The 26,606-nt window shown below is 41.8% G+C and overlaps 1 protein-coding gene and 1 long non-coding RNA gene across 6 annotated transcripts; one reads left to right on the top strand and one right to left on the bottom strand.

The window, feature by feature from the left end:
* Positions 1–896: 896 nt before the first annotated feature.
* Positions 897–26,599, top strand: LOC112145943 (serine/threonine-protein kinase LMTK1). Of its 5 annotated transcripts, XM_024271439.2 has the most exons (15): positions 897–915; positions 1,312–1,422; positions 10,218–10,351; positions 15,077–15,218; positions 18,606–18,685; positions 19,288–19,406; positions 19,495–19,582; positions 19,688–19,821; positions 20,391–20,475; positions 20,555–20,676; positions 20,765–20,914; positions 21,077–24,197; positions 24,267–24,405; positions 24,483–24,686; positions 24,812–26,599. In XM_024271439.2, exons 2-15 carry the CDS (start codon positions 1,341–1,343, stop codon positions 24,838–24,840), a joined length of 4,629 nt encoding a protein of 1,542 aa, XP_024127207.1. In that variant the 5' UTR covers positions 897–915; positions 1,312–1,340; the 3' UTR covers positions 24,841–26,599. The 5 variants fall into 5 exon arrangements, with proteins under 5 accessions (XP_024127207.1, XP_036069137.1, XP_024127209.2 ...); XM_024271441.2 differs by lacking the exons at positions 897–915; positions 1,312–1,422 and having other exon boundaries at positions 10,037–10,351; positions 21,077–23,144; positions 23,487–24,197; XM_036213244.1 differs by lacking the exons at positions 897–915; positions 1,312–1,422 and having other exon boundaries at positions 9,480–10,351.
* On the bottom strand, positions 8,361–11,532 carry LOC112145946. Its single transcript, XR_002919165.2, has 2 exons — positions 10,656–11,532; positions 8,361–10,323 (listed from the first exon to the last, which is right to left on the bottom strand). It is a non-coding gene; the product is annotated as an uncharacterized LOC112145946 (long non-coding RNA).
* Positions 26,600–26,606: the final 7 nt, after the last annotated feature.

Below are 26,606 nucleotides of genomic sequence, written 5' to 3'. Positions count from 1 at the left end.
ACAAATATGCGGCCCCAGGGCCTCCTAAAACGGTGACTGTGATTAGCTAAATGACATTATAACCCATTTTAAATCTTTGCAAATTTACAGCCTTTTATACGTAGTTAATTTAGAGTTCTTTACTAAAATGTTGACTGCACATTTAAAAGAAAAGAAAAATGGGGCACTGCTTTCAGGACAAGTGGAAATTGAAGTATTTTGTCAGTGAAATACAACATCTGTGTCTGCCTAATATGACAAGAAAGGCTATTTACAAGGAGTTCAATATCAAGAGGCACTACAAGATGAGACATGCTCACTGGGGTGATTCCCCACCAAAAAAGTATTTACAGGATTTTGAATATGTTGCATTTTTCTGGGTGTCATTGGTGAGATCTCAGCATGCAGGAGGCATGCATTGTTCACACTATTTCCACTCATTTTAAATGAGGAGCTGTTTTTGACAAGTTACTTTTCACCTGTTTTTTGTTGTTCTATTTAAGTTAAAATACAAATTATTTATATTTCAACCAGTTTTTTTTATATTTAACATTTTGATGTATTTTTGCATCATTGCTTCTTTTGGTTTGTTGACTGTTTGGCATTTACTTCTTCACTTTTGAATTAATTTCAAAATTTTAATAAACTTTTTTGTATTTAATTGGAAATTTTGTCCTAATTATGTTTTTATGTTAGTAAACTAATAAAAAAAATCACAGCGAATAAAACAATCAAGATTAACATCCACCGCATTTACAAAAAAAATATCGATATTGGCATCAATATTGGCGATATTGACAGGTATCGGACCGGTAAATATAAACTAACAAAAACAACGGAAGAAGATTTTATTCAGTGTCGTGTTTTATTTTGAAAGAGGCACGCGGAAGTCCCCGCGCGGTGGAAATGTCGCTCCGGCTCGTCAGTGCAGAAGAGGTAACCCGAATACGCAGCGTCTGCTTCAACCCAGCAGCTGATCTGCTGATGTTTCACATGTAAGATGTAGATCAGGGAGGAGAGGAGGCGACAGCGCGCGTGCGGATCACGTTTGGAGCAGATTATTGGCAGCAAAATTACGCACCGAATATAAATAAATTAAGGACAGATCGAACGTGCGCAGAATCTGGGAGGATTATCAGTCAAAAATCTGGAAACTTAAATGAGTTTGAATGGTCGTCTATGCAGATCTGCGGGTGAAGGTGAAGGGAGATTTTTTTTTCTATTTTAATTTAATTTTTTTGTTGCGCATCAACGCTTCCAGCTGAACCGCGAGCGCACCTGAGTCAGGAATCTATTCTTGACCCTTCCCTCCACCCTTTTCCCCGCGTCCAGCTGACACCTTCTGCAGCGCGGCGAGGAGGATGGTCTTTGCCCTTCATGTGGCTGTCATGTCTTCAGCGTTCTTCAATCCCAGCTTTGCCTTTAGCTCCCACTTTGACACAGGTAAGACCTCAAAATAGCTGTTTTTATTCCTGTATCCGTCTGTGATCTATAGCAGCGGGGATGATGTCAGATGGTTTTTGGTGATCAGGTGACAGGAGGGTTAAAAGTTGTACCTGCATCACAGCTGCATGCAGCTGCAGACGCATGCATGCATGCATGTGTGTGGGATCTGTTGGATGCTGCAGATTGCAGCATCCAGTTAACCCCATGGGTGTCAGTCAGGGTGATTGGCGTCACTAAAAGCCAGCCCAGGTGTTGCTGCGTTGCCTCAGGAACATTGAATCACAAATACACACATTATCGGGTATGAACTGGAGCAGAATAAGTATCTGCATGCAAAGGTGAGAGTCCGAGCGCTGGATGCAGCGTGCTGAGCATACAGATGACAGTGAGCTCAGCGCCTCTCAAGTTTCAGGCTCTGACCGTCCTTCCCGTGCACTCAGTTTGATCCCTATAGTCCCTTATTGTGCAGCTTTTCCCTTCCTTCAATCCCCATGTATGTGCTGCTTCCCTTCCATCCCTCTGTAGCAACAAATCCAAAACTTTTGCTGTTAAATTCCCAAGAAAAGTTGAAAGATATGTTCTGTACCCTTAAAATACTGATCATTTTTTGCGACATTCAATAAAAAAGAGTAAAAAAATTCTCATATCAATCTGATTTTCTGTGAATTAATCTAAAAAAAGTATTTTCTGACATTATTTATGCTCCAAAACATATTCTGACCCATCAGGATTAGTGGGGGCTGCAAGCAGGACAGAGCTGGTTTAAGTAATGTCATGATGTCATAATGATCTATATTTCTAATAAGAGCATCACCTCGATAGATCCTATTGCTTCCATGTAATTGGACTGAGAATCAGTGTTGCCAAGGCGATGGAGGGGGGCGTGTGAGAGGGAGCCAATCATTCTAGTGGCCAGCAGAGAAGGACAGAGAAGTCCCTTAAAGGGATGGGACACTTCCAGGCTCTTTAGCTGGATCTTCTATAGGAAAGACTCACATAATCCTTGACAACAGGGGAAAAGTGGATAAAAAAATGAAAGCTACTCAATTGCAACACAGCTTTACATTTTTCCGGCTGTTTCGCCCTCCTCACAGAGCCGTCCAGTTGAGCTCCTTGTGCACACAAACATCAAAGCTCAAAGTCGGGCTGTTTTTAAACCTCTGCATCCCTCAAGCTGCTCTCCCTCCTCACGCCTCGGGCTATGTGAGAACACAGTGTGCTCTGCGTCTACACACTCATGGAGACAATCACAGAAGCTGGAGGGAAACGGTCATCCCGTCACGTCTGAGGTTTTCTTATGAAATAGGCTGCTGATGAGCGCAGATGCAGATCACCATCAGGGGGGGTTCTTCTGACTCCTTCACCTGCTTCAGCACCGCGGAGAGCTCTTTCATCAGCACGTGAACATGGGTGTGAAGGCCTCCTTGAAAATCTGGAATGTGGTGAGGAAGCTGATACGTTAACAAGCTGACAACGCAGGAGCCTGCTGGTGGCAGAGACAATCGGGGAATGCAAGTTCTGCTTGACGCTGACACGAGACGGCATGCTTTTTTTTTTGTTTTTTTGACTCACATGCATAACATGTAACGTGCCGATTTCGCACGCAGCAGAACAAACGTACACGTGTTCACGTACTCAGGGACACACCCCTACAGGCTGTAACCACGGTGATGGAGAGGCAGGGAGGAGGAGAGGATGTTAAAAATGGGATCTTGACATGCTGTCAGAGCTCCTCCCACCGACTTGGTCAGAATAAGCCACTGACTGTTTGATTATTAATCTCTTCACGTGTAACTGGAAGCACTTCAGTTGCAGAAATGTGTCTCGGGGGGGAAAGTAGAATAAGTAGGAAGTGGATTTAGGCAGTGAGGAGGAACCGTTTACGTCTCAGTGAAACTGTTGGCAGTGGAGTTGTTTTTATTTCGTGTTACACTTCACTCTGACAAGGCTCTGCTTGTGCTGGGAATGAGAGACATAGAGTGTTTTCATGCATTTTTGCAATAAGTTTTTGATCAAATCCTTAAAAGCTTTTCTGCTGCATCCAAAAAGCAGGTTAATTTATAAAAAAGCATGTTTTATGATGACGAAGTGTTACGTTTTTTGAAGTCCCATTTGTTGTCATGCACCTAGGTTTGTAAAATTTGTTCTCCGTATTTGACCATCGTCTGGGGGAGGGGTGTGCTGCAGACACTGCCCCTCCTAATCCAACCCCTTAGCGCTCAAGCAGGGAGCCATTTTTAAAATATTTGATTTGATTTGGCTTTGGATTCGAACTCATAACCCTCCAGTCTAGGGAGGCCACTGAGCTGTGAATGAAGTACTTTGATAGTCATTTTTGTTATTATTTTTGTTCCTTTTTATACAAACATTTATCTGTGCATCTTAACTATGAAATGTTGCCTCAAGAACATAATTTTAAATCTGCATGCAGGGATAAAGAATCCAGGCGTTGACGGCAGCTTTCCTGCACTGTCTGCAACCAGCTGCACTTGCAGCTTCTGAGTGGCTGGACACACCTGATCCAGGTAATCAGCAGCGAGCAATGAAGGATATGTGGACTAAAAAGTGACTCTTGAGGGCCTGAAGTGATCCATTCCTGGTTTTGACATTCATCCATCCATCCATTTTCCTCTGCTCATCTGAGACTGGGTTGCAGGGACGGTAGTATAACCAAAAGTTGCCCAGACTTCCTTCTCCCTGGTCACTTCCTCCAGCTCCTCTTAGTAGGACTTCGAGGAGTTTCCAGACCAGCTGAGAGACGTAGTCTCTCTAGGGTGTCCTGGGTCTTTCTTGGGACCTCAGCCCTATGAGATATGGCAGGAACACCTCCCCAGGGAGGCATCTGGACCAGATGCTCGAGCCACCTCAACTGGCTCCTCTAGACGTGGAGGAACAGTGGTTCTATTCTGAGCTCTCTCTGGGTGACTGATCTCGTCACCCTATCTCAGAGGGAGAGCCCAGCCACCCTGCTGAGGAAGCTCATTCCAGATGCTTGTATTTGGGATTTCATTCTTTCAGTCATGAGCCAGAGATTATGACCATGGAATGGAGATTTCTGGCTCAGCTCTCTCCTTCACCACAACGGACCGGCACAGAAACCGCATAACGATGGGCAGCGCTCCAATCCGCCTGTCGATGTCACGCTCTGACCTTACCTCACTTGTGAACAAGACCCCAAGATACTTACTCCACCTGGGGCAGAAGCACTAGTGGCTGAATGGATCAGTGGGCTGGATGTAGGGTATGCATTGTGGATCACATCCCTTGCCTTGCAAGTTCAGGGATGTTTCAGGAAGGGCAAAATATTTCTACCAATGCCAAACCAGCAGTGCCTCCTAATACTGAAATGACCGACAAACATTTGTCACAGCTTGTCAGAATAAATAAAACTGTAATAATCAAATAACAATAGCAGCAAAACTATGAATTAGAACATATTCTGGTTGGATTTTTTAAATTCTTTCTCCTGATAATCATGATAATGTGATGGTTTGAATCCATTCTGAGGTCTAAATCATTGAGACACAGCATTTAGTATTGATTACTGTTAACTCATTATTAACAGTCTGGTGTATTTAGGTTTTTAAACTGCTACAAAATTAGAAGCTGTTAAATGTAGTTTGGGTTACTACTTAAATGCATTTTATTGTTGCATGTAAGGGATTTTCTAATGAGCCCCTTTGTGCAGCTCATGGATCAAACCACTTTCTAGGAACGGTAGGTCTTGTCTGGATCAATCATGCATTGAATATTCTTCTTCTGCTCTGATCTCGCAATGAAAGCAAAGGCAGGTGAAGATGAACGTCATGAAACCTTCATGGGTCTTGCAAGATTTCTGGCATTGATCTCTTTTTCTCTTCTTTGACCTTGCCAGTAAATTGTGTTGGGTTTTACTGCAGACAGGAGGAAGTTCCCTCGCTGAGATTAACTCAAACATTTTCTCACTTCATAAATTCCAGCTGCATAAACTGATAACAGTTTTTCTTCCGTTTGGGATCTTTATTTAATTTATTTTGCATTATATTTCCTTCACGTTGCAAATAGGCTATCCATATTGCAAAATGCAAATGGGACTGCACAGTTCATAAATGCCCTCCTTATTTAATTAGAATCTTTCCAGCATGGAAGGAGTTGATGCTAAGTCTTTCTCTCTGATAATGAGACCTTGCTGGGGCTGTCAGAAGACAGGCATGACGTGCAATGCAGATCCTCAAGTCCCCAGTCCCAGTTAATGACATGTTATCATTGCTCTCTGCAGACCAGCACATCTTTCTGCCATCTGCAGAGAGCATGACTGGAGAGCAGCCGATAGGAAGTAAGCTGGTGGAAGATACCATATCCTGCCATTAATCATGTCACACTGTTTCCCCCTGCTGTCCCGCCGCTTCCTGAGACTGACATCTGCGCATACGTCTGCAGACTCCCCCCTCCCCTTTCTGTCCCTCTGTTCATTCCTCTTTGGTTTAAACCCTTTTACCTTCCCAACTAATTTGAAACATCTCCTCAGATCTAGTCACCGATGCACCCCTCCCTCTAATATCTGACCCCACGCATTTTATTCACATATGCGCCGCAGAGGAGGATCAATATACTTAGCTTGCAAGAACTTTTTCTGCAAACGTCGCAAGTATTCTTTAGCTAATTAATGTCTTTTTTTTAAGTGATTTATGTTTTTTTATTTGACTGATGGTAACATTTTAGCTGCATCTAAATAAAACACATTTCAACCCCCCCCTTCTTCACCCATAAGAAATGTGTGTGTACAGTCAGGGCAGATGGGAGAGAGCGTTTGCCCCTGCAGCTCTGTCCTAAATGTAAATGCATGCTCACAGAGATTTGGAGAGCTTTCTGCTCTCTTCTTCTCCTTCTTTTACTCTCTACATGTTGTCATATATTTCATGTTTTAAAAATAAGGTGATAGAAAAGACTCCTTTCTTTCTATTTATACTTACAATGCTGTGAATTGTTATTTAATTTTATTTTAGAGTTATATGATGCTTTTTTGTATTCGGTTGATTGCAAATTGGCTATAAATCTTTACATCTGCCCTTTTTTTGAAAGACAGTTTGATTGCAGTGTGAGGCTTTGGCAGAGTGCCCACTCTGCAGGTCTTTCAGTCAAAAGCAAGAGCTGCTGTGGGTGTGTGTGTGTGTGTGTGTGTGTGTGTGTGTGCAGAGAAACCATATCAACAAAAAGACGAACGACTGAGGAGTAGAGGATGGTGTAATGGAGTAATGCAGGTCAAAGACATAAAGATTTTTTAACTTGCATATGCATTCGTTATGCAACCAAGTACATTTTTTGTTTTTAATAGGTGCAACTTTAGCGTTATTGCATGTGCATGAGCTCATTCTGACCTTTTTCTTTAGTGCACATCACAAATCATCTGACTCTTCTCCATGTTTTCTGAGATGCAGCAGAAATGTTAACCTTAATCATCAGACCCGGACAGTAGAAAACTTTTTTAACTTAGTTGCACTGCAACAACAACAACCCCCACTAACATATGCTTTATTCATAATATGCTATAAAAAAATTAGGAGGACATGCTTAACGGAACACTACCCAATCTCTTATGTCTCTGCCGGAATACACTCGTTAAACATTTCCTTTTCTCTCGACATCTACTTCAAATTTGCTGGAAAATATATCATGATTATTTATTTTTCTGTTAAAACTTTCGCAAGATGATAAACTTTTGTGTCACAACTTACAACGAGGAAAGTGCAGCAGTGAACGCTTCATTTATGCTTTTTTTTTCTATTTTCTTCCTCGTCCCTCACAGTTGTGGATGTGGTTTGTGACTTTGCCGCTCCTTCTCCCTCCAGTCCTGCAGAGAGCATTTTAATAAAGCTGGTATGAGCGCGGCTTAAAGTGCTTTATTTTCATTTTGCTGCGCAGCTGGTGGAGTAACGTGCGCTTTTCAAATATTTATGTAGAAACTGGGGTCGTCGCTCAGTGCACGGATCCTCCCACAGTGGAGGAGGAGAGGGCTGGAGGTCTTCAAGTGTCACATTTATGAAGATAGACCCGTTGGTTGTCATGTGTGCGATCGTATCAGTATGTCTGGTGAGCGAAGACTCATAAGACGGCTGCATGTGTTAGTTTAATATGTTAAGTTTGATCCAAAACATAGACTTCAAGTGCTCATTTAGTCCATTATTAAACATGTTTTAAATCAAAGGAGTCAAAATAATAGTAAGTAATTTGTAAAAATAGGTCGTAAATTCACATTTTATGCTAAAACAAGCCGTAAAATGCTTTTAGCTTTGGATAAAACATGCTAACAAAAGGTCAATCCGCAGCTTTTCTTTGCAGACTTTGTTTGGTCTGTTGGCTTCTTCTCTGATGCAGTGGATTTACTTCTTTCTTCTTTTAATTTTACTAAACATATTAGAAAAAAAATCCTAAAGACCCAGTTTCCTGAAGCAGCTTTCACTTCTTACAGGAAATATGTCATACTTCCCCCTCCGAGTCTTCCAGTTTTTAAGGTTCAGACTCGCACCGGCTCTGTTGGAAGAAGAGAATCATTTTCATTTCAAAGGAAATGTGTTTTAATATGGAATTTTAAAATTATTTTATTAGGGCTGGGCTGATAAAATCCATCTGAACCTGAAAATATTAAAATGGCCCAAAAGACCATTTCAATATTTGAAAAAAAATGTGTGTGATCAGTTTTTGTGCAAAAGTAATTTTAAATTGCACATCATGTTTGCACAGGAAGAGTAAAAGTTTAGATCACGATAAGTGTCTGGTTCCTTCTAAATAATATTGCTTCACTTTAACCAAATCAAATATGATCTGGGGCTCAACTATGTTCATCCTGTCACAAATTATAGGATTTAAAATAAAATATAACATTTTTTTTTACATATATTCAGTTCTGTTCCAGTCCTTGTGTTTATTAAATAAATTCTGCAGAGATTCGTAGCAGATTAGCATTTCCATGTTTAATAATAGCACTGCTTTTTTTTTGTTTTTTGTTCCTGCTTTTGCTTGCTGAAGCATTAAAGTGATTGTTCCTTGAGTTAGAAAAGCTCTCAAAGTTCCAACTGAAAAAAGAAAATGCTGCAAAGGTTGTGTCAGCAAACTTATCAGCCTCCTCCTCTTTTGCAGCTTCTGATAAACAAATAAAACACGTTTTTATTTATACTTTTTTAAAGAAAGAAAAACAAAAAAATAGAGATTTTAGAAAAGAAAAGTGGTTAAAAAAAAAAAAAAGCGGGCCGTTTAGTTCCGATTTCTCATTGGCTTTGTCTTCATTCTCCAGGTAACTTACACATCAAAATTTAAAAGAATATAACTTCTGCCAGCCATCTGTTACCATGGTGACATGCCGGCTGCACACACATAAACCTGTGATCACACAAGTAAGAAATCCATAAAGATGGAACCGGCTTCTTTCAGTTAGTGCTCCAACGCATGGCGGGCCTCGCGGCCGTGACCTTAGGGTCGGTCTCGGGTTGGAGCTGTTTTGTTTGGACCGGGAGAGCTGTCAGGTCTAGAACAGCGTGTTCCCTGCAGCTAAATGGGTCAGCACCACTGGGGTCTCAGCCACTGAGCTGGAAACAACCCTCACAGTCCATAGTAGCTTCAAGCTGCACCAGACCCCCGTTTCTTTGTGTGTGGCGAGCGTTTCGCTTTGCATTGAGATGAGCTCAATCTTTGTGTGGAGTAAAAACACATTATTTTCTTTGTTGTGGCCTGAAGGAAACAGGGAGTTCAATCAGTGTTGAGATGCAAAATTGCAACCCTGCTGTCAAAGTGTTTTATTTTACCCAATGAGAGTTTGTTAAGGTGAAACGGATTTGCAACATGTAATTTAAGTCACGTTGCTTGTGCCACATCTTCAATACATTTTTTGTTGTTTTAGTGTCCTAAGTAGTGATATATGTGCAGAAATGCATTCAAATCTGTCAAATTTATATTTTTTAGCTAAATAATCTACTCACATTGATAAAAAATACTCCTATAAAGGCTACTAAGTCTATATTTTCATTTTAAATTCTTACATTCATGAGAGTGAAAGGTTTTGCTTTATATTTCCTCCTGGGGCCTCAGTGAACTTTCCTCATAGCTCTTCATAAACTCTTCAGGCAGACAGTCGTTTAATAGAAATGGAATTATCTCTGTCAAGTTTTTTGATAAATAACTTCCGACTAATGCTTCATGTGTTGTATAAGCATGAGTGGCTTCCTATTAGTGGGGATGTAAAGAGTGAGTAAAAGCCACGAACGGAGAACAACCTCTAAGTGAGTGCCTGCATGATTGTTCATCCATTCTCTAAAAATTTAAACCCAACAGCACACTTTTTTTTGATATGCCAGAAAGCTTTAAAAATAATTGTTTTTTGTTGCTGAAAACAGATTTTTTGGGGAGTTTTCTTTATTTTTCGGTTGTTTTTTTTTTTATATATTTTTTTGAAGTGTTTGGCTGAAACTGCATTTGTGACTTTAACCCCTTATTATCTCAAATATGCAGGAAACTTCTAAAATGACCTAAATTTAGCATATACTTAAAGCAAAAAACTTAAGCTAATTTTTTTTCATAGGTGAAAACCAATTCAGGTGCTAAGGGGTTAAACTTTTTGCAGGATTCCAACATGCAATCTCCAATATTTCACTTTTAAGTCTTTGTTTTCAAAGAAATGTCTGAAAATCTAAATGAAAAGACAATTCTTCCATCAACCAAAACCATCCGTGTCTGTATAAACTCTTGTTCTGATCTTCTGCATGACCTTGCCATTAGCCGTCTGAGCTCATCCTCTCCGTCTTTGTCCTGCTTTGTTGCAGACGGGGCTTCCCTGAGCGAGCTGTCTTGGCCTTCCTCTGTAGCAGTTGTTGCCGTCTCCTTCTCTGGCCTCTTCACCTTCGTCTTCCTCATGTTGGCTTGCCTCTGCTGTAAAAAGGGAGACATCGGCTTCAAGGTGAGCTCTGTGCTGCCCCCAGCTGGAAGTGGAAGGGATTCCTGTCTCTGTTTTCTGGTTTAAACAACTCAGAGCTTAATCTTGGAAAGTTTTAGATTCTTTTTGATGTAATAAATGTCAAAGATTTTCAAAAGCAAACTTTCTGTTTGGAAAAACTTAAAAAAACCCTTTAAAGTTCATCATTTAGTATAAATAATATGGATTATGCATGAATTTGTATTTTTTAAAATTCTTCAAATTTCCTAATTTACACCAAACATCTGAGATTGACTTAATTTTATTCAAGCGATCAAACCAATCCTACCCGTCTCAGGCTGGCACAGTCTGCCTCCACGCTACCGCCGCCTGCCAGCAGGACTCAGTCATGCAGAGTTGAACATCAGAGCTGAACGGAGAAGCTGCTGTGGGCTGACGGCGGCTGACACCAGTGTGAGGAGGAGGAGGAGGCAAAGCAGAAACTCTGCAGCCACTGCACTGGTGGCAGCGGGTCATTTCAGGGTTTCACTCAAAAATGCTGCCAGTTCAGAATAAACTAGTTTGATCAAAAAGGGAACAAGCAAAAGCTGAGTAGCTTATTTCTTGTGCGAGTTAAGGCAGGAACATAAAGGGAACAGTGTCAGACTGCCACTGATGACAGAAACTACGTGTCACCGGCTCTCTGACACTCTGCCTACATGATCGGCTCTGTAGTAACTTTCTACAGCTGAAGCTGTGAAATGAGTGATGATACATAGAATTACATGTTGAAACACCATCAGCCTCAGTCTGTTTTCTTCAACTACTTACATACACTCACTGGACATTTTATTAGGTACACCTTTTTAGTACTGGGTTGGAAACCATTTGCCTTCAATAGTTGACTTTGCCTTTTTTAAATTTGCAAAAAGAATCATTATAGATAATGCATAAGACTCCCTCAAATTTAAAGATTTCTGTGCTGGTAATGTATAAGTTAAACAATTTAATGTCGACATGTGGTTTACAAAATCTTTGTGTTACAAATGTCAGAAATAGTAGAAAAAATTAAAAATAAAGTAGAAACTACAAAAAATTTTTAATTTATTGGACAATGATATTAAAAAGTGTTCAAGTCTTGCTTGCTTTAAGCTTAAATGTAAATATAAAAGGATTGATTTATATGCAGCATGATGTAAATATGTTACTTTTTTTTTTAAATGACGCCACCGATTTCACAAAATGAAATTCTAAACAATATGAGCATTTTATGATGTCTATTTATGACTCCACTGTGTTCTGATGATGAAAAAGTTGTTAAAATTACAATTAAACACATTTTTTCTCTAGAAAAATGTTATATCGCAATGCATTGTGGTCTATATTCATCAATGTAGTTGGCATTGATGCACTCTGGTTTTTCGCAAAGACTTCTGGGAAATTTCTAGGACACTGGATTTTGAATTGTAGATTTACACAGCAGTTCAAAATGAAGAATGCACTATGTCGTGCACTATAGTGAGTAGTGAAGGAATCCAGACATAGCCAGTGTCTACATCCCTAAATGCATTGAGTTGCTGCCATGTGATTGGCTGAGCAGCAATTTGCCTTAACGAGCAGTTGGACAGGTGAGTCTAATAAAGTGAGTGTAGAAGTTGTCCTCCAAAATCAGTAAATTACAACACAAATCCGTCATATTGTGATCAAGGACACTAAAGTCGGGTTTCTAGGAGGGAAAGCGGTGACTAACTTTAATGGCAGCTCTGTATTTTGATGCGACTGATTAGTTTTGGGTATGCTCTTGGTAAAACGGATTAAACGAATGCAGCAGGAAAGTCACTTAAAAGGGTTCAATTCCTTCTTTGGCAAAGGCTCATCACTCAACAGCACACTTGTAAGATGTGCATTCATAGGGGACGGCAACGACGCACAGCTCTAAAAGCTTCATTATTCCTCCTCATCTCTGTTTTGGTACCGGAGCGCGTAGTGTGAGGCCGGGTATTAAGTGCTTTCTAAACTGAAGGCTCTCCTGGGAGCCATGCAACGCTGACTCACAGCCAGGTGCTCACTTTCATACTCCTCTCAGAGCGGAGTGGCAGATGGTTCTCCTGAATGAGAAACACACCTACACACATTCCGACGTGCACACAGAATGCCTCACCACACGTTTACCCACACAGTGAGGCATTCAGATGTTGGGGATGTACAGCTCTGAAACATTGTTTGAGTTTTTGCTTTTATGGAAAGCTGTAGCAAAGCATTACAGATAGTTGTACAGAATAATATTTGGATTTCTTTCCTCTTTTAAATGAATTTTCAAAGTAAAAGATTTTTTAACCCCTTTACCTGCCTGCTCAACTAAATATTTTTAAAAAATATTGATTGTATGTGTTTCTCCCCAAGGTATGGAGGCCCTGAAGGGACATTGAGTGAAAATAATTTAAGGAAAAAGATTTTTTTTTCTCAAAAATTGAAGTAAAAATATATATATTTTTGGTTACTAACTGATGCACACTAGATAGTAACCAAAAAAGAAAGTGTCTTACTTTAATTTTCATAATTTTTTTTCGTACTAACGAGAACATTTTTATTTCTAAAAATTAAAAACTACAATAAAAAAAATATCAGGATTGTAACTGGTGCATACCAGATAGTAACTTTAACAGAACTATTTTTAGAAAAAAAAAATAGAATTTCCCTTCACATTTTTTCTTTACTTTGATGTCCCTTTAGAGGGAATATGCAGCAGGAAAAAATATGATTTTTGGGGGGTAGTTAAAAGGTATAAGCAAGAAAATTCAGAAAAATTTCAATAATGACGTATAAAATAAATCAATCCTTCACTTTTACTTTAAAAACATGATCAAAAACATAAATAGATCATAAAATCAAGAAGTATTACATTTTGTTTATTAATTAATAGATTAACTAATAGATGATCAATCTGTGAGTTTGTTCCTTAAAGCTTATATTTAGCATATAAGGAGACTTTGAATGCAGTAGAAACAGTGTAAACACATCGACTGATCTCCCGCTGAGGATGGTCTTTGTTGCACACAGACCTCCAGTGGTTAGTTCACACGTTACATAACCGGATGCTGTTAGCTGGTAGATTGTTGTTAAAGGCTTCAAAAGGGCAGCAGCGCTTCGGTTGGGGAGATCTCACCACTCCTGAGGTGCCTTCATAGTGTGAGAGGAGGCTCGCTTTACAGATGTGATGACAGTGTCATTTAAGTGTGACCCAAACGCTCCTGTGAACTATAGCTGACCCAACGGAGGACATCACTAACCTCCCACACGCACAGATCCTCCTGTTTTTATGAAATACTCCAGCTGCTCTGCAAAGAGATCACAAACATCCTCAAAAAATGAGGAGACGGGATTTCTAAGTACCATTTTTAATAAATATTTTTATAAATCTAATAGTTTTATGTAGTATTTTCCAGTAATTTAACATTATAAAGTTGTTAAAACACAATATAACGCTTCAATAACACAAGTTAAAGCATTAATTAATGTCCATATAATTCAATGTTTTACTCTAATGTTTTAAACATTTAATTGAAGTTTGAATATTTCTCTTTTGAAATATATGAAGAATGCAACTGGCACCAGTGATGTTGATCCTCCCAAGCAAGTGAGGAGCAGACAACAATGCTTACTGTGTCAAACATAAAAGGGTCTCTGTAAATATTCTGTTTGGACAGATTGTGGTTTGTAAAACCATAAGATTCAAGAAAGTGACATAGAAATCTGAACATTAACTAATGTACGCAATAACTTCTTTGGGTTTCACAAGAGTTGCAGACATTTGTGCAAATATAAAAAGACACTAGTCGTTTCACAGAAAAAGGAAACACTTTGCAATCAGAAATGACCTACTTTTGTAAAAGGATGTCTAAAGAAGTAATAAACAAAATGCATTCTGTAAAAAAGAATATGTTTATTTGTCGAGGGATTTTATTTTGAAAATTATCCTAAAAAACTGTACATCCTAAATCTCTGGACTATGGAAACCACTGAGGCGTTTGAAGACAGAAGGAGGGGAGTTGCAGTATTTCTGTTCTACTGTTCTGTGCCCTGTAGCTGTCTGTGCCGCCTTTCAATTTTTCAACACCCTGAAGGCTAATCCATGAGCTGACAGCGGTGCGTAAAAACAAGCCGGCTGGATGATGACGGAGCAAGTTTCAAAAGTTTTAGCCGGAAAGACTGCGAGCGTGAAACATAAATATAACACTTTTAAACACTTAAATGGCCGGCGCACTATTTTCCTGTGCATTATGTCAAGAGTTTTTATAAAAAGCTGCCATTTTTCACAATTGATTTAAACAGAAAGGGAGAACTATGGTGCATTTCAGCAAAACAGGAGCAAAAACACTGCAGGGGAGGTTAAACTGGGTGATGCAGGGAGGACAGTATCAACATGGAGGGAAATTCTAATCCAATTTTTCAAATGGAAAACTGTTTACTAATAAAATATGTGTGATTTAAGATCCAAACTTTAAATCAATTGTGCATTGTTAACCTTTATTATTCAAGATTGCTGTAACTACATGTATTTATGTGCAGCAAAGACCAGACAGAGAAGCTTTGTGTAGACAATAGCTGTGTATATGTCCCTCAATGGCCCCTGTAATCTACATGACTTATGTATATGGGTAGGTGGGTGTCCCTCCGTGCCTCTGAAAGACTCTACAGTTGAAGATTTGTCCGAGTACGAAGTGCTGCGAGCGAGCCAGTGACTAATCACAGTGTGTGTCCTTGCACCAGGAGTTCGAGAACACCGAGAGAGATGGGTACCAGGCGGACCGCTCTGCACTGGCCTCGCCGTCCTCCCAGAACGGCCCGGAGGTTTACATCCTGCCCCTCACAGAGGTCTCCCTGCCCGTCTCCAAGCAGCCCGGCAGATCCAGTAAGAAGAACACCAAACACATTTTTAAACATTATTTTCCTGTGTTTCTCCTCTTGAGAAAATAATAAATATTTTATTTATTCTTTTTTTTTTTACACTTTTTTTTATCTTAAAATTGATCATAGTTAAGTAGGAAAAAAAACATCAATAGTTTATGTAGTTTAATGTGCATTAGCAAACATTTTTTTGTATGTTTATTCTCCCCACGACTAATTTCAACTAGTAGATAATTATTTAAATAACTTTTTTTTGCGGTAAATTTTTTGCATGATTAATTCATTGTGACCTGTAATTAATTAATCTAATTAATCGATTTTAATCGCAATTTTTTTAATCCAATAATTGGTGTTAAAAGCCTCATTTTGTGGCATCGTATTTAAGTTTGTGACAAAATCAGAATAAAAGGTGTCTTTATTAAGTTTTGTTTTAATTATAAGCGACTTCCAACCTTTACTTTGACTCCACTGACAGGTCGTTTTTTTTCAATCTTGAACATATAACATAATAAAAAAAAGCAACAAAAAACATCAGAGTGCTCTAATTTACCACATGAAAAACCAAAGGAACACTTTTCTGAACAATACAAAAATATTGAAAATGAAGTTCTTATTAATACCATAATTCTAATTTTAATACATCTTATTTCACAGTTTATCTCAACAGCAAGACAGTACAAAATACATTGGATATGTTATTGTTTCCTTTAACCTATTTGGGTGAATATGGTAATTTTAAAGACTGGGATAAAGCAGAAAAGAAATAGAGAATCTAAGAAGGAAGAAATGAAACACAGCAGAGGAATTGAACTATTTCGACTTTGCTGTAAATAAACTTTTGCATCATCAACTGGACAAAAACAAGTGCTAAGAGGTGAACTTTACCTCTAAAATTATGCTTTTTGTTTAACTTCTCATGATGATCACCTTTTTTAAAAAAAGGAGGAATAGCGGAGCTTCACGCTAAAGCTGTTACCGTGACAACGGGATGCACTGCGTATTAAACAGTCAGTTTCTGTAAAAAAAACAATTTAAACTTAAAAATATATCAGGACTGAAGTTCTAATAATTTATATTTGTCTTAAATGACCATGTGATGAGCGGGTTAGGCGCACCTGGCTCCTCCAGGAAGTAACCATACGACACAAAAAAAAGATTAACACGATTAAAACAATTACGCACTAAAATGTCTGTAGTAAATTAATCATGATTGATGTGATAAGGTGACAGTCCTAAATATCAGTAAGCAACATTCAGTTAAATACATTTTGCGGCTTGCCGTAGTAACTAACTTCTACAAGCTTATTCCAAAGGCTTTTTTTGTCTGTTTTAATGATAAGAAAGAAATACCCAGAAATGCAATTATAAGATAACATTTCTTTAAATATGTCCTCCATCATAAAAAAGAAAAGCCACAAGAACAGGTTAAAATACAAAAAGCTCCACTTTCATCAGAGTGGAACATCCTCAGTTGCTAACATGAGAAGCTGATTTTCTGCAGTTTAATTCTGTTAGGCTGTAGTGACAACATTTAATCACATCCATAAATGCGTGTCCGCTGTGTAATCTCCATCTGCATCGTAACAATGTTCCCATACATTTATGGGACATGATTATATTCCGGGTGCTCTGTGTGCCTCACCCCTGCATGACTCACTGGCTGGCTGTGCAGTCAGGCTGCTGCTCAGCATCCCAGGATGCGGGCGCCAGCAGCCATTGGACAAGGTTGCCTGAAGCTGGGAGCCAATCGCGGCCCTCGTCTCCGTCCCTCACTGCTACGCTTTTCCGATTGGTCCAGGTGTTGCAGGGTGAGAAAACAAATGGTAACCAGAGGGAGTGAATATAAAAAAAAGGGAAAAAAAGTCAAACAAACTCTTCTAGATTTAAACTAGATGTGCATAAATACTGCATAAAGTAATAAGACTTTTATAAATAAAATGTGTTTGATGACTCATAATTTGGAGTTCAGCAATATTTTATGGAACGTCATTCAATCATATGAACACTATGCCATCAATTATAAACGTCCTCACCAGCATGTTTACAATAAACAAACAGGCCTTGCAGTTGCCTGTCCTCTTTAATTTAAACCATAAACAGAAACCGTGACTGTTTTCTCTATGAATCATGCATGAATTTGACATCGTTGTGGACACACACAGGCCGTCATTGATCTAATAGTTTTGTTTTGTTCATGTAAAGCAACATTACAAAGGCTTGATGCATCAGACCGTCTTCTGTTCACATTCGAAGAAACCTCTGCATGAGTGGTAGGAGAAGAGTGTGGGCATGCTATCGCCGTGACAACCTCTGCCCCATCATTCCAGTGGCCCACGTCTTTGTGCGCCTGTAAGGCTTGTGTGTCTGCGTACCAGGAGCCACAACGCCACAGCGTGTGAGCGACCCGAACAATGGCTCCGCTTTAGGCCCTCTGGCTGGTGGGGGAGCATAAGGCCGGAGCGAAGCGTCCGAGGAACGCACAAGCGGAGGACTGGCATTAGGAGTGGAATACAGTGAGGGGTCTGTGACAGAACGAGGAGAGATGGGGGTAAGGGTGGTGGCATGCACCAGGACCTAAAATGCAGGGAGGGGCAGTCAGAGATAGGGGTGGTGAGCGTGTCTGACAGAGATCTCTTTTGCATGGGACAGAGCAGCGTTTGTGTCATGTCTGGCTGAGGAATGCTGCTGTCCTGGGTGACAGGGGAGTATTATGTGCTCCTTATGTCATTACTGGATGTCTAGAAGCTGCAGATAGAGCTGGTGCTTCAAACCGCATGCTTCCATCATGCGTGTTGGTCGCACCAGGGAGGATGCGTGTCTAGAACTTCTGTCTCTTCAAGACAATTTTAAAGGTTTCCTTCGATTTAGAGGAGTCAGGATGCAGGACAGCAACAGCTGGAAAGCCTTTCAGAAGGACCATATGCGTGTTTGTGTATGTTCCGGCTGGAGCGCGAGCTCGGTTCAGATGGGGAGAGGCAGCATGGTGAGCTTGTTCAGCTGTTGGAGGGCTTGGAGGGTTAAATCCTGTGGAGGCTCTCACACACGCTCTGTGACTGAGGATTCTTTCTCACGCCTGGGACTGGAGCGAGGGCCACGGCTCCGCCGTTCTCACACTCTGAACCAGAGCGCCACCTCTGCCGGGGTCTCGGGGCCCCGTCATGGTGCTGAGAGTGGCCAGCCGCTCCCCTGCGCCATCGTCACCGCCTCGATTTTTGAACTATGAGGATCCGTGGAGGTATTTTATTTGGTGTGCAGCTTGATTTAATTTAAAAGGAAGAGAAGTGTGCGACTTCTCTTCAGTAAAAGCTAATTTTGTTGGAGAAGATGTTCTTTTCTCTTGTAAGGAGAATTTTTTTTCCTAAAATGATGTCTTCTTATTGCTTCTTTTCAGTCCAGCTGCTGAAATCATCAGACCTCGGTCGTCACAGTCTGCTGTATCTAAAGGAGATTGGACACGGATGGTTTGGAAGGGTAAACTTTTTTATTTCTGTTTTGTCAAAAACATATTTTTTAGTCCAAACGATATTTTTTACGTAAAGCTAAAGTCAGTTTTTTTTTTTAAGTTTTATGCATTTCCTTTAGTCTGACATGTTTCCACTCTTAATGGAATGCGAGGTTAATGTGATGACAGCCTCTCTGTGGTGAGACAAATCTTTGCCTCTGCTGTCAGTGTCCGTTCTGCCAGAGGGGATTAGAAGTTCACTTACAGTAGATTCCTTTACATGTGTCCTAAACACGCCGTTCTCAAACTGTTTTGTTTTTTCATAAATTAAGCACTTTGTAATAAAGAGAGACAAAAATTACATTGTAAATTGGGCAAATTAAGACCAAAAATAATAATAAAAAAAAACATAAAATGATAAAAATGCACTAAAATGTGTAAAAGAATCAAATGCCACCAACTACTGGGTATTAAAATCCATTTTAATTTTGAATTGACATTTAAAACTGTTTAGGTCTGATGTCATGTGCAGTTCTGCAGGACGTTTTATCCTTTTCTACGTTTCTGACGTGCCCCGAACATGAAGCAAAAAAACTTCATGAAATCTTAATTTCACGTTGTAATCCTGCAGGTTCTGCTGGGTGAAGTCAGTGCGGGCCTCAACAGCACCCAGGTGGTGGTGAAAGAGTTGAAGGCCAGCTCCAGCGTCCAAGACCAAATGCAATTTCTTGAGGAGAACCAGCCATACCAGTGAGTCCGCTGAAACAGACTTTTTTTTTTTTTTTTTTAATGATGTGTGTTTTTTAACGCAATATTACCCAAATGACTGCTCCTCCAGAACGCTCCAGCATCCTGCCCTCCTCCAATGCCTCTCCCAGTGTTTGGAAGTCACTCCTTATCTGCTGGTCATGGAGTTTTGCCCTCTGGTGGGAAACAATCCTCACTATTCTCCTCCTCATATCAGATTTGCTGCTGTGTGTGTATGTGTGTGTGCAGATCACAGCGACTCACACATCCTTTCTTCCCGTCAGGGTGATCTGAAAACGTACCTCCGCAGCTGCCAGGCTGCCGATTCTGAAACTCCCGACACTTTGATCCTTCAGAGGATGGCGTGTGACATTGCTTCAGGGCTTCTGCATCTCCACAAGAACAACTTTATCCACAGGTGCATTGCATCAGCCTGCTCTGCTCCCTTTAATGTGATTGAGAGAGGCATCCACTCAAGTGTTCGGTGTGCCCCCTTATGGCTGCTCCCAGAAACAACATCCTGGTGCTGCCCGAGTGTTTGAACGCAGACTCCAGCATCAGTGATTTTGTTGCCGGGGGCGAGCCCCTTTCACACAGTCCAGTCGTCTGATCTTTGGCCAACTTCTTCACTTTTTGCTTTAATTCTAGATTAAAAATTAGCTTTTTTTCTGTCATAGAACAGTATTTATTGACAGATATGGTGGTCGCAAATCTTCATGGTACAGGAATAACTTTTCAGATAAAACTTTGATTTATCTTGCTATACATAAATAGAATAGATATTTATTAACAGTATTTATAACTATTTTATTAAGCTTAAAATATTTTTTTATTTATTAAGCAAATAAAATGGGATCAAATGTAATTGGAAGCTTTTAATTGACATTTCTTTATAAACAACACAAATTGGCATTTTATGACATTTTTATCTTTACCAAAAGTTAACAACCTTTAATCTAAGATTTGTTCCTTTTTTTATAATCAAAGTGACCTGGCCCTGCGAAACTGTCTGCTCACCTCAGAAATGTCCGTGAAGATCGGAGACTACGGACTTTCCCACAGCCGATTCAAGGTGTGCCTGTGAGAAGTATTGAATTACTTTCCATGATTCCTTCGAGTATTAACATTCAGTTTTATGGCGGCTCCTGTAGGATGACTATTACATAACACAAGACCAAATATGGGTGCCGCTGCGCTGGATCGCACCAGAGCTCATCGATGAGGTCCATGGAAACCTGCTGGTCGTGGATCAAACCAAAAGTAGTAATATATGGTAAACAGTCATGGAAAACCTCATTAAAAAACCAATTCTGCTGCTTTTTGGTTTGTTAACATGCCAACTGTTTTTTTTCTTGTTGCAGGTCATTAGGGGTGACTTTGTGGGAGCTGTTTGAGCTCGGAAACCAGCCGTTCAGACAGTATTCTGACAGACAGGTGTTGACTTACGCTGTGAAAGAGCAGCAGCTTAAACTACCCAAACCTCAGCTTGAGCTCCCTCTATCTGACCGCTGGTGAGACGTGCTTTACTCATCCTCTCAAAAACAAACTGATGAAGCCTTATCCATATTTTATTTTGAAGACAAACATTTGTGTACCTGAAGTCATTATTTAACCGATTTATGTCAACATCTATTGAGTGGTGACTAGATTTTTGTGGCTTTTTTCTGTTTTAGGTACGAGGTTCTGCAGTTCTGCTGGCTGCAGCCGGAGCTCAGGCCCAGCAGCGAGGAGGTGCATCTCCTGGTGACGTACTTGTGTGCCAAAGGCTCCAGCGAAGCCGAGGAAGACTTTGAGCTACGCTGGAATGCTCTGAAACCCAACTTGCTGTGCAGCCCCTCCCACACAGCTGCGTCCACAACCCCAGTGCTCACCCCCAAATCTGCATCTGCTGGGGTTCCCATCGCAGAGCAAACCCAAGCAGTGGAGCTGGCCTCCTCTGCCTCGTCCTCCTTCCCCCTCCTGGAGGGCTTCTCCGACAGCTTTCCATCCGACACCGGGGACGATCTGCTGACGGTCACAGAAACAAGCCATGGTCTAAACTTTGAGTACAAGTGGGAGCAGGCCCGCAGCGAACAGCCCTACTGCTCCTCATACACCAGCGGCCCACTGGGCCAGGGGAACCCGCACTACCAGGATATTTACTATTCAAGCGGGGGGCGCCCCTCAGAGGGCTGCGGGACTGAAAGCATTTCCCCTCCGTACTATAAAGCCGAACACACGGCTGTGGTTCCAGTGTTGAGTGCTCACAGCCCCTCAGTCAGCAGCGAGTACTACATTCGCATAGAGGAGCCCATGCAGTGCAACATGAAGCTAGACAACAGCCCCGGACCCGAAACCATCAACTGCAGGTTATCCACCAGGAATTCATCCATGCCACAATCGTATTGGTCCACTGCTGAAAACACAGAATCGAATGCTTATGATTCTGATTTAAGCCCCGCCGTGCAGCCTAAACGTCTAACCAGCACCAGTCCTATAAGCTTAAGCCAGTCTGATACTTGTCTCTCTCCCAGCTGCAGTGAAACTTTCCACTCTAAACGCATAGTGAACAAAACACGCTGCCAGTCCTGTCTGGACGTACCGTACGACTCAAACTTTGACCAATCAGAGAGTCGATTGGAAAATCCTCGAAGTCTATCACAAGCAGTTAGCAGCCCCAGCTTAGGTTTCTGTGATCCCTACCTTGAACGGAGCTCGGGTTGTTGCTCGATTAACGAAACAAGCGTTGATATGACTCTCAGAAAGACCCTGCCTGTCGTTCCCCGCATTGATGTGGAAACGGGAGACGGGCTGCTGTTGGGTCGTCGGCGAAGCGGAGAGACGGAGGACGACTTATTCTCTGAAGCAGAGGCCACTAACTGGATCTCAAACCACTCCGCCAACAACAACAGCCTGAGCTTCGACAGCCGGCAGAGTGGCAGTGGATACGACAGCTACCTGAACTTTCAATCGAACTCAACAGAACTCTGGTCTCTAACCAAGGCCACCACAAAAACCTTCCACAACTCCAAGCCGTTTGCTCCAACGGAGAACAGAGGGGACTCTTGTAAAGCTGCTGGAATCGGCTCATATATTCACTTGTGCCACAAAGAAGAGGAAGCTACTCGAGTGGAAAGGTGTTTAAATGTAGATCTCTTGCAAAGTGAGAATTCCAGGAGTCCAGAGCAACTGGAGGGGGAATATAAAACACAATCACTGCTTAATCGAGAGAGGATGTACTCTGAGATGAGACCTGAGGAAAGCTTTCTGAAGTCGTTGATGAAACATCCCAGTGATAAAGCGGAGGTTTTGTCAAACAGGAGGGGGAACCTTTGGGAGGTGGTTCCAGCTGGGCTATCTGTGGGTGAATCTGACAGTAGCAGAGCGTTCGGGGTCAGAAACTCCAGCAGCTGCATGGTCGAGCTTGGGGATTGCAGTGAAGACGACCTCGCCGACATTACATCAGGGATCTTTGCCGACTTTAACCTCGACTATGCTGAGATGGAGGAGGAGGAGGAGCTGACGCCGAAGAAGAATCCGGAGAGAAGTCCTGATTCGGTGGACACCATTAACCCTCTGTCATCCATGGGAAGCTCTTACGACCAGACGTTCAGCCCCGATCCGTTTGGCAACCCCATTTTCCCCAAATCTCTGGACAGCGGCTACGACACCGAGAACAACGAATCGCCAGAGTTTATCTTTAAAGAGCTCGGTGGTGAGATGAGCCCCATCCTGGGTGGAGACCCTGCAGTCCTGCAGCAGGTGGGTTCAGGACAATATGTCTGCACATCTATAAGCACCTCACAGATGCATGTGAAAGGCATGGCTGGCAAAAACCCATGCAGGGACTCAGCTTATTTTTCTGATTATGATGCGGAGTGTGAGAAGAGTCCTCACGAGGAAGGCATTCCAAGAAAGCATTCCAGTCCTGCTGAAAGCTTTTCAGGAGAGCTTCCTGCTGAAAAGCACGTCAGTGGCAAAAATGTAACAAATCTGAGGGACGTCAAAAGTTGTGTTGTGGTGAATCTCTCAGAGGCTGACTGTCCTTCACCCTACTCTTTTCCCGCCCCTGGGTTGTCCATGCTGTCACCATTTCCTCCACAGATGGGCGGGTGTCTGACCAAAGAGTCTGCGCCTGCAGATGATGATCTGGGCTTGGAGAGCGAGCATTCAGGGGACGAGCCAGCCTCAGAGCTCAGTTCCTGCGTCGGCTCAGACAATTCTTCGTCTGCCCAGAACTCCTCAGCAAATCCCGATGAAGAGAACTGCTCCGCTGACCAGTCATCTGGGTGCACAACAAACGATTGCAAAAAGAATCCCCGTGAAACCGGTGAGGGATCCACAGAGGAGGAGGAGCTGTCCGATTACAATCATGCCAGCGACGAGGCTGACGACACAAGGGAGTGTGCGAGAATAAACGAGGAGGACTTTGAGGACATAGATGCAGAGGAATGCGACAGCCTGTACGAAGAGACCAACGGCCCCCACGACCTCTCCACGTCCTCGTCCTTATTGGAGCTTTGCGGAGAAGACGTGAGAGCTCCTCTGGAGGTGGGGGAAGATGAAGAAGACAGCGACGACAGCGAGTCTGACGAAGAGCTGAGAACGTACAATATCCAAGATGAAGACAGCGAGGAGAGCGAGGAGGATTTCAGCACAGTGCCGGTGGTGGTAAGTGACTGCAGCCGGGCGAGACACCTCCGCAGCCTCCTGAAGATGCCCACGCTGCTGACGCAATCCTTCTGCGACGAGCTGGAGAGGAAGAAGAAAGCCGTGTCCTTTTTTGATGATGTGACCGTGTATCTTTTTGACCAGGTAGGATAGATTTAACTTGAGAATGCTGTACCCTTAAATGATGTTTTAACCCTTTTCCGTGACTTCCAGGAGAGTCCCACTGGAGAGCTGGCTGACTTTTCCCTTTCCTCAGACGCAGAGGAAGGTCAACAGGAATCCTCGGAGTCGGAGCTCGATCCAGAGCTCTGCGAATCTTTCTGTGTTTCTAAAGAAATAAATTCTGATGACGGTGAGGAAACCAAAATCTAGCAACTGTAATCCGGGTTCCTTTATCATTGAGTGTCTTAACCTTCTGCACACACTCAGGTGGGAGTTGTACATGGGAAAATGAAGAGAGCTTTGAGAGCAGTCCATCTTCACCCCCTAGCGACCCTGAGCCCGACCCCGCAGCCTCATCGATCGCCAGCAGCCCCGAGGCTCCTAAACCCGCTGCAGTGACACTTAACCGCTTCATGGGGTCTCGATTCTCCATCACTCACGTGTTCGACCAGCACGCGAGCTCGGCAGCAGGTCTGCGGAAATAACTGCCACACTCCGCCACTTCCGATTAAGGATAATCAAATTAAAAGTATTATTTGTGCTTAGAGTTTGACAGTATTGATAAGTTTTAATTTTCAATCTTTTTTGTCCAACAGGAAACAGTCAGGACGAGATGAAAAACTGAGCGTGCTGCGATGCTGGTTAGGCGACTGGCACCTGACTAAAGCAGCATCATTACTTTTAGATGTTTTTCCACATATTTTGTACAGGGCCATGTGCACGGAACAAACCCCACCATCAACGGTTAGGATGAAAACCCCAGGACAACCACACAGTCTGATGACCCATCAAATCGACTCTTACTTTAGAACACATTATAGCGTTTGAGCTTTGCTGGAATAATCGGAGGAGACTTGAGCCGAGATCGGAAGCGTCACAGCACTGTGCAACCCCGGGTAGATGTTTTATTTTTCTGTAGAGCATCTATTCCAGAGTCATTTTTTATGAGACAGTGCCTCATATTGTAGTGAAATAATTTGCACACACTGTTTTTTTGTTGTGAACAATAGCTGCTGGAAACCGAGATATAAATCCCCATTAAGTCAAATCGTAAACATTTGTTTTAACATGACACTGTAAGACATGCAAGACATTTCATGGGGCGGCCTTATTTTTCTTTTCTTATATGCAATCTATATATTAAAAAAAAAACAAAAATCTAAAATGAAAGGTTTGGGGAATGTGAAACGACAGGCTTCGTTTTCTTGCTTTTTCCGACTATGTTGCCAGAAGAGGAAGGCGGTGGTTGATGACGGTCGGGTAAAAGAGGTCTGAGAGGAGACAACACCCGACAGTCGGGGCTGATGCTGGTCACAGCTAGAACTCATAATCCAAGTCATTTAGATATTTGTTGTGCTATTCATTCTCACTCCCAACTCGTCATGTATAGACGTATGGTTTGGGCCCCCTCTGCGCCACTTGACGTTTTGAGGTCGTTTTTAGACATGATGGCTGTTCCCATTAAATCAGGGGTCCCCAACCTACGGACCACAAACTGGTACTGGTCCGAGGGCCACAGACTTTAATCACAGGTCCCCAAACCTCGGGACATGGTATGGGGCGCGGAACAGATACCAGGTTAAGTAGGGTTAATTAGCGCCTGTGGTCCAATTCCAAGCAGCAATCGGACTGGTTACGGTCCCATTGCACAGGGGTAGGGTGCCCAATTTAATGGGAACAGCCAGAATGTTAATAAACAACGAATTGGGGACCCCCAAAATGCCAAAAAGTGGCACAGAGGGGACCCAAACCATACGTCCACACATGACGAGTTGGAAGTTAGAATTTGTTGGACTCAAATCCAGAAGTTCCCAAACACATCCACCCCTAAATGTGGACTATAGAGCACTTTTTTTTCCCAGCCTTGTGTCATCTTTATCTTCTGGAATAAAGTAAGGTTGCCCATATTTGTCCAGATGTTAAGACATAATTGCAGAAGAAATAACTTTTTCAATAGAAATATGTTATTTCTACTAAATCTTATACCTCACCACAGTTTTGAACACACAACTCAGACATGTAGACACAAAAATATCAAAGTGTAGCTTGATTTTCATCACTTCTGCATCAGCTACACCCCCTTCATTCTATCCTCTGTCTCGCTAAGTGCCAACGCCTTTCCCATTCACCTTTGCCTCTTAAGTTGTGCAAGACGAGAAAACACAGTCAGTATTTTTGTATGCATGTCTAAAAAAAAAAAGATACGGCCAACTCTCACATGAGCCATTTAAGAGTTCGAGTGCCAGACGCCTTTGGATGGGTCAGGTGGGCAGATCTTTGCACCAGAAGCATCATTGCTGTTTTTATTTATGTATCACTCATGGCTCCTGTACCATCAACCTCCTAAAATCAAATAAAGAATTATATACATACATGCATCTTTATATGTAA

Source organism: Oryzias melastigma, linkage group LG8 (assembly GCF_002922805.2).
Source record: "Oryzias melastigma strain HK-1 linkage group LG8, ASM292280v2, whole genome shotgun sequence".
Lineage (NCBI taxonomy): Eukaryota > Metazoa > Chordata > Actinopteri > Beloniformes > Adrianichthyidae > Oryzias > Oryzias melastigma.
Note: the sequence above shows the minus strand (reverse complement) of the source record. Positions and strands in the feature narration are given on the sequence as shown.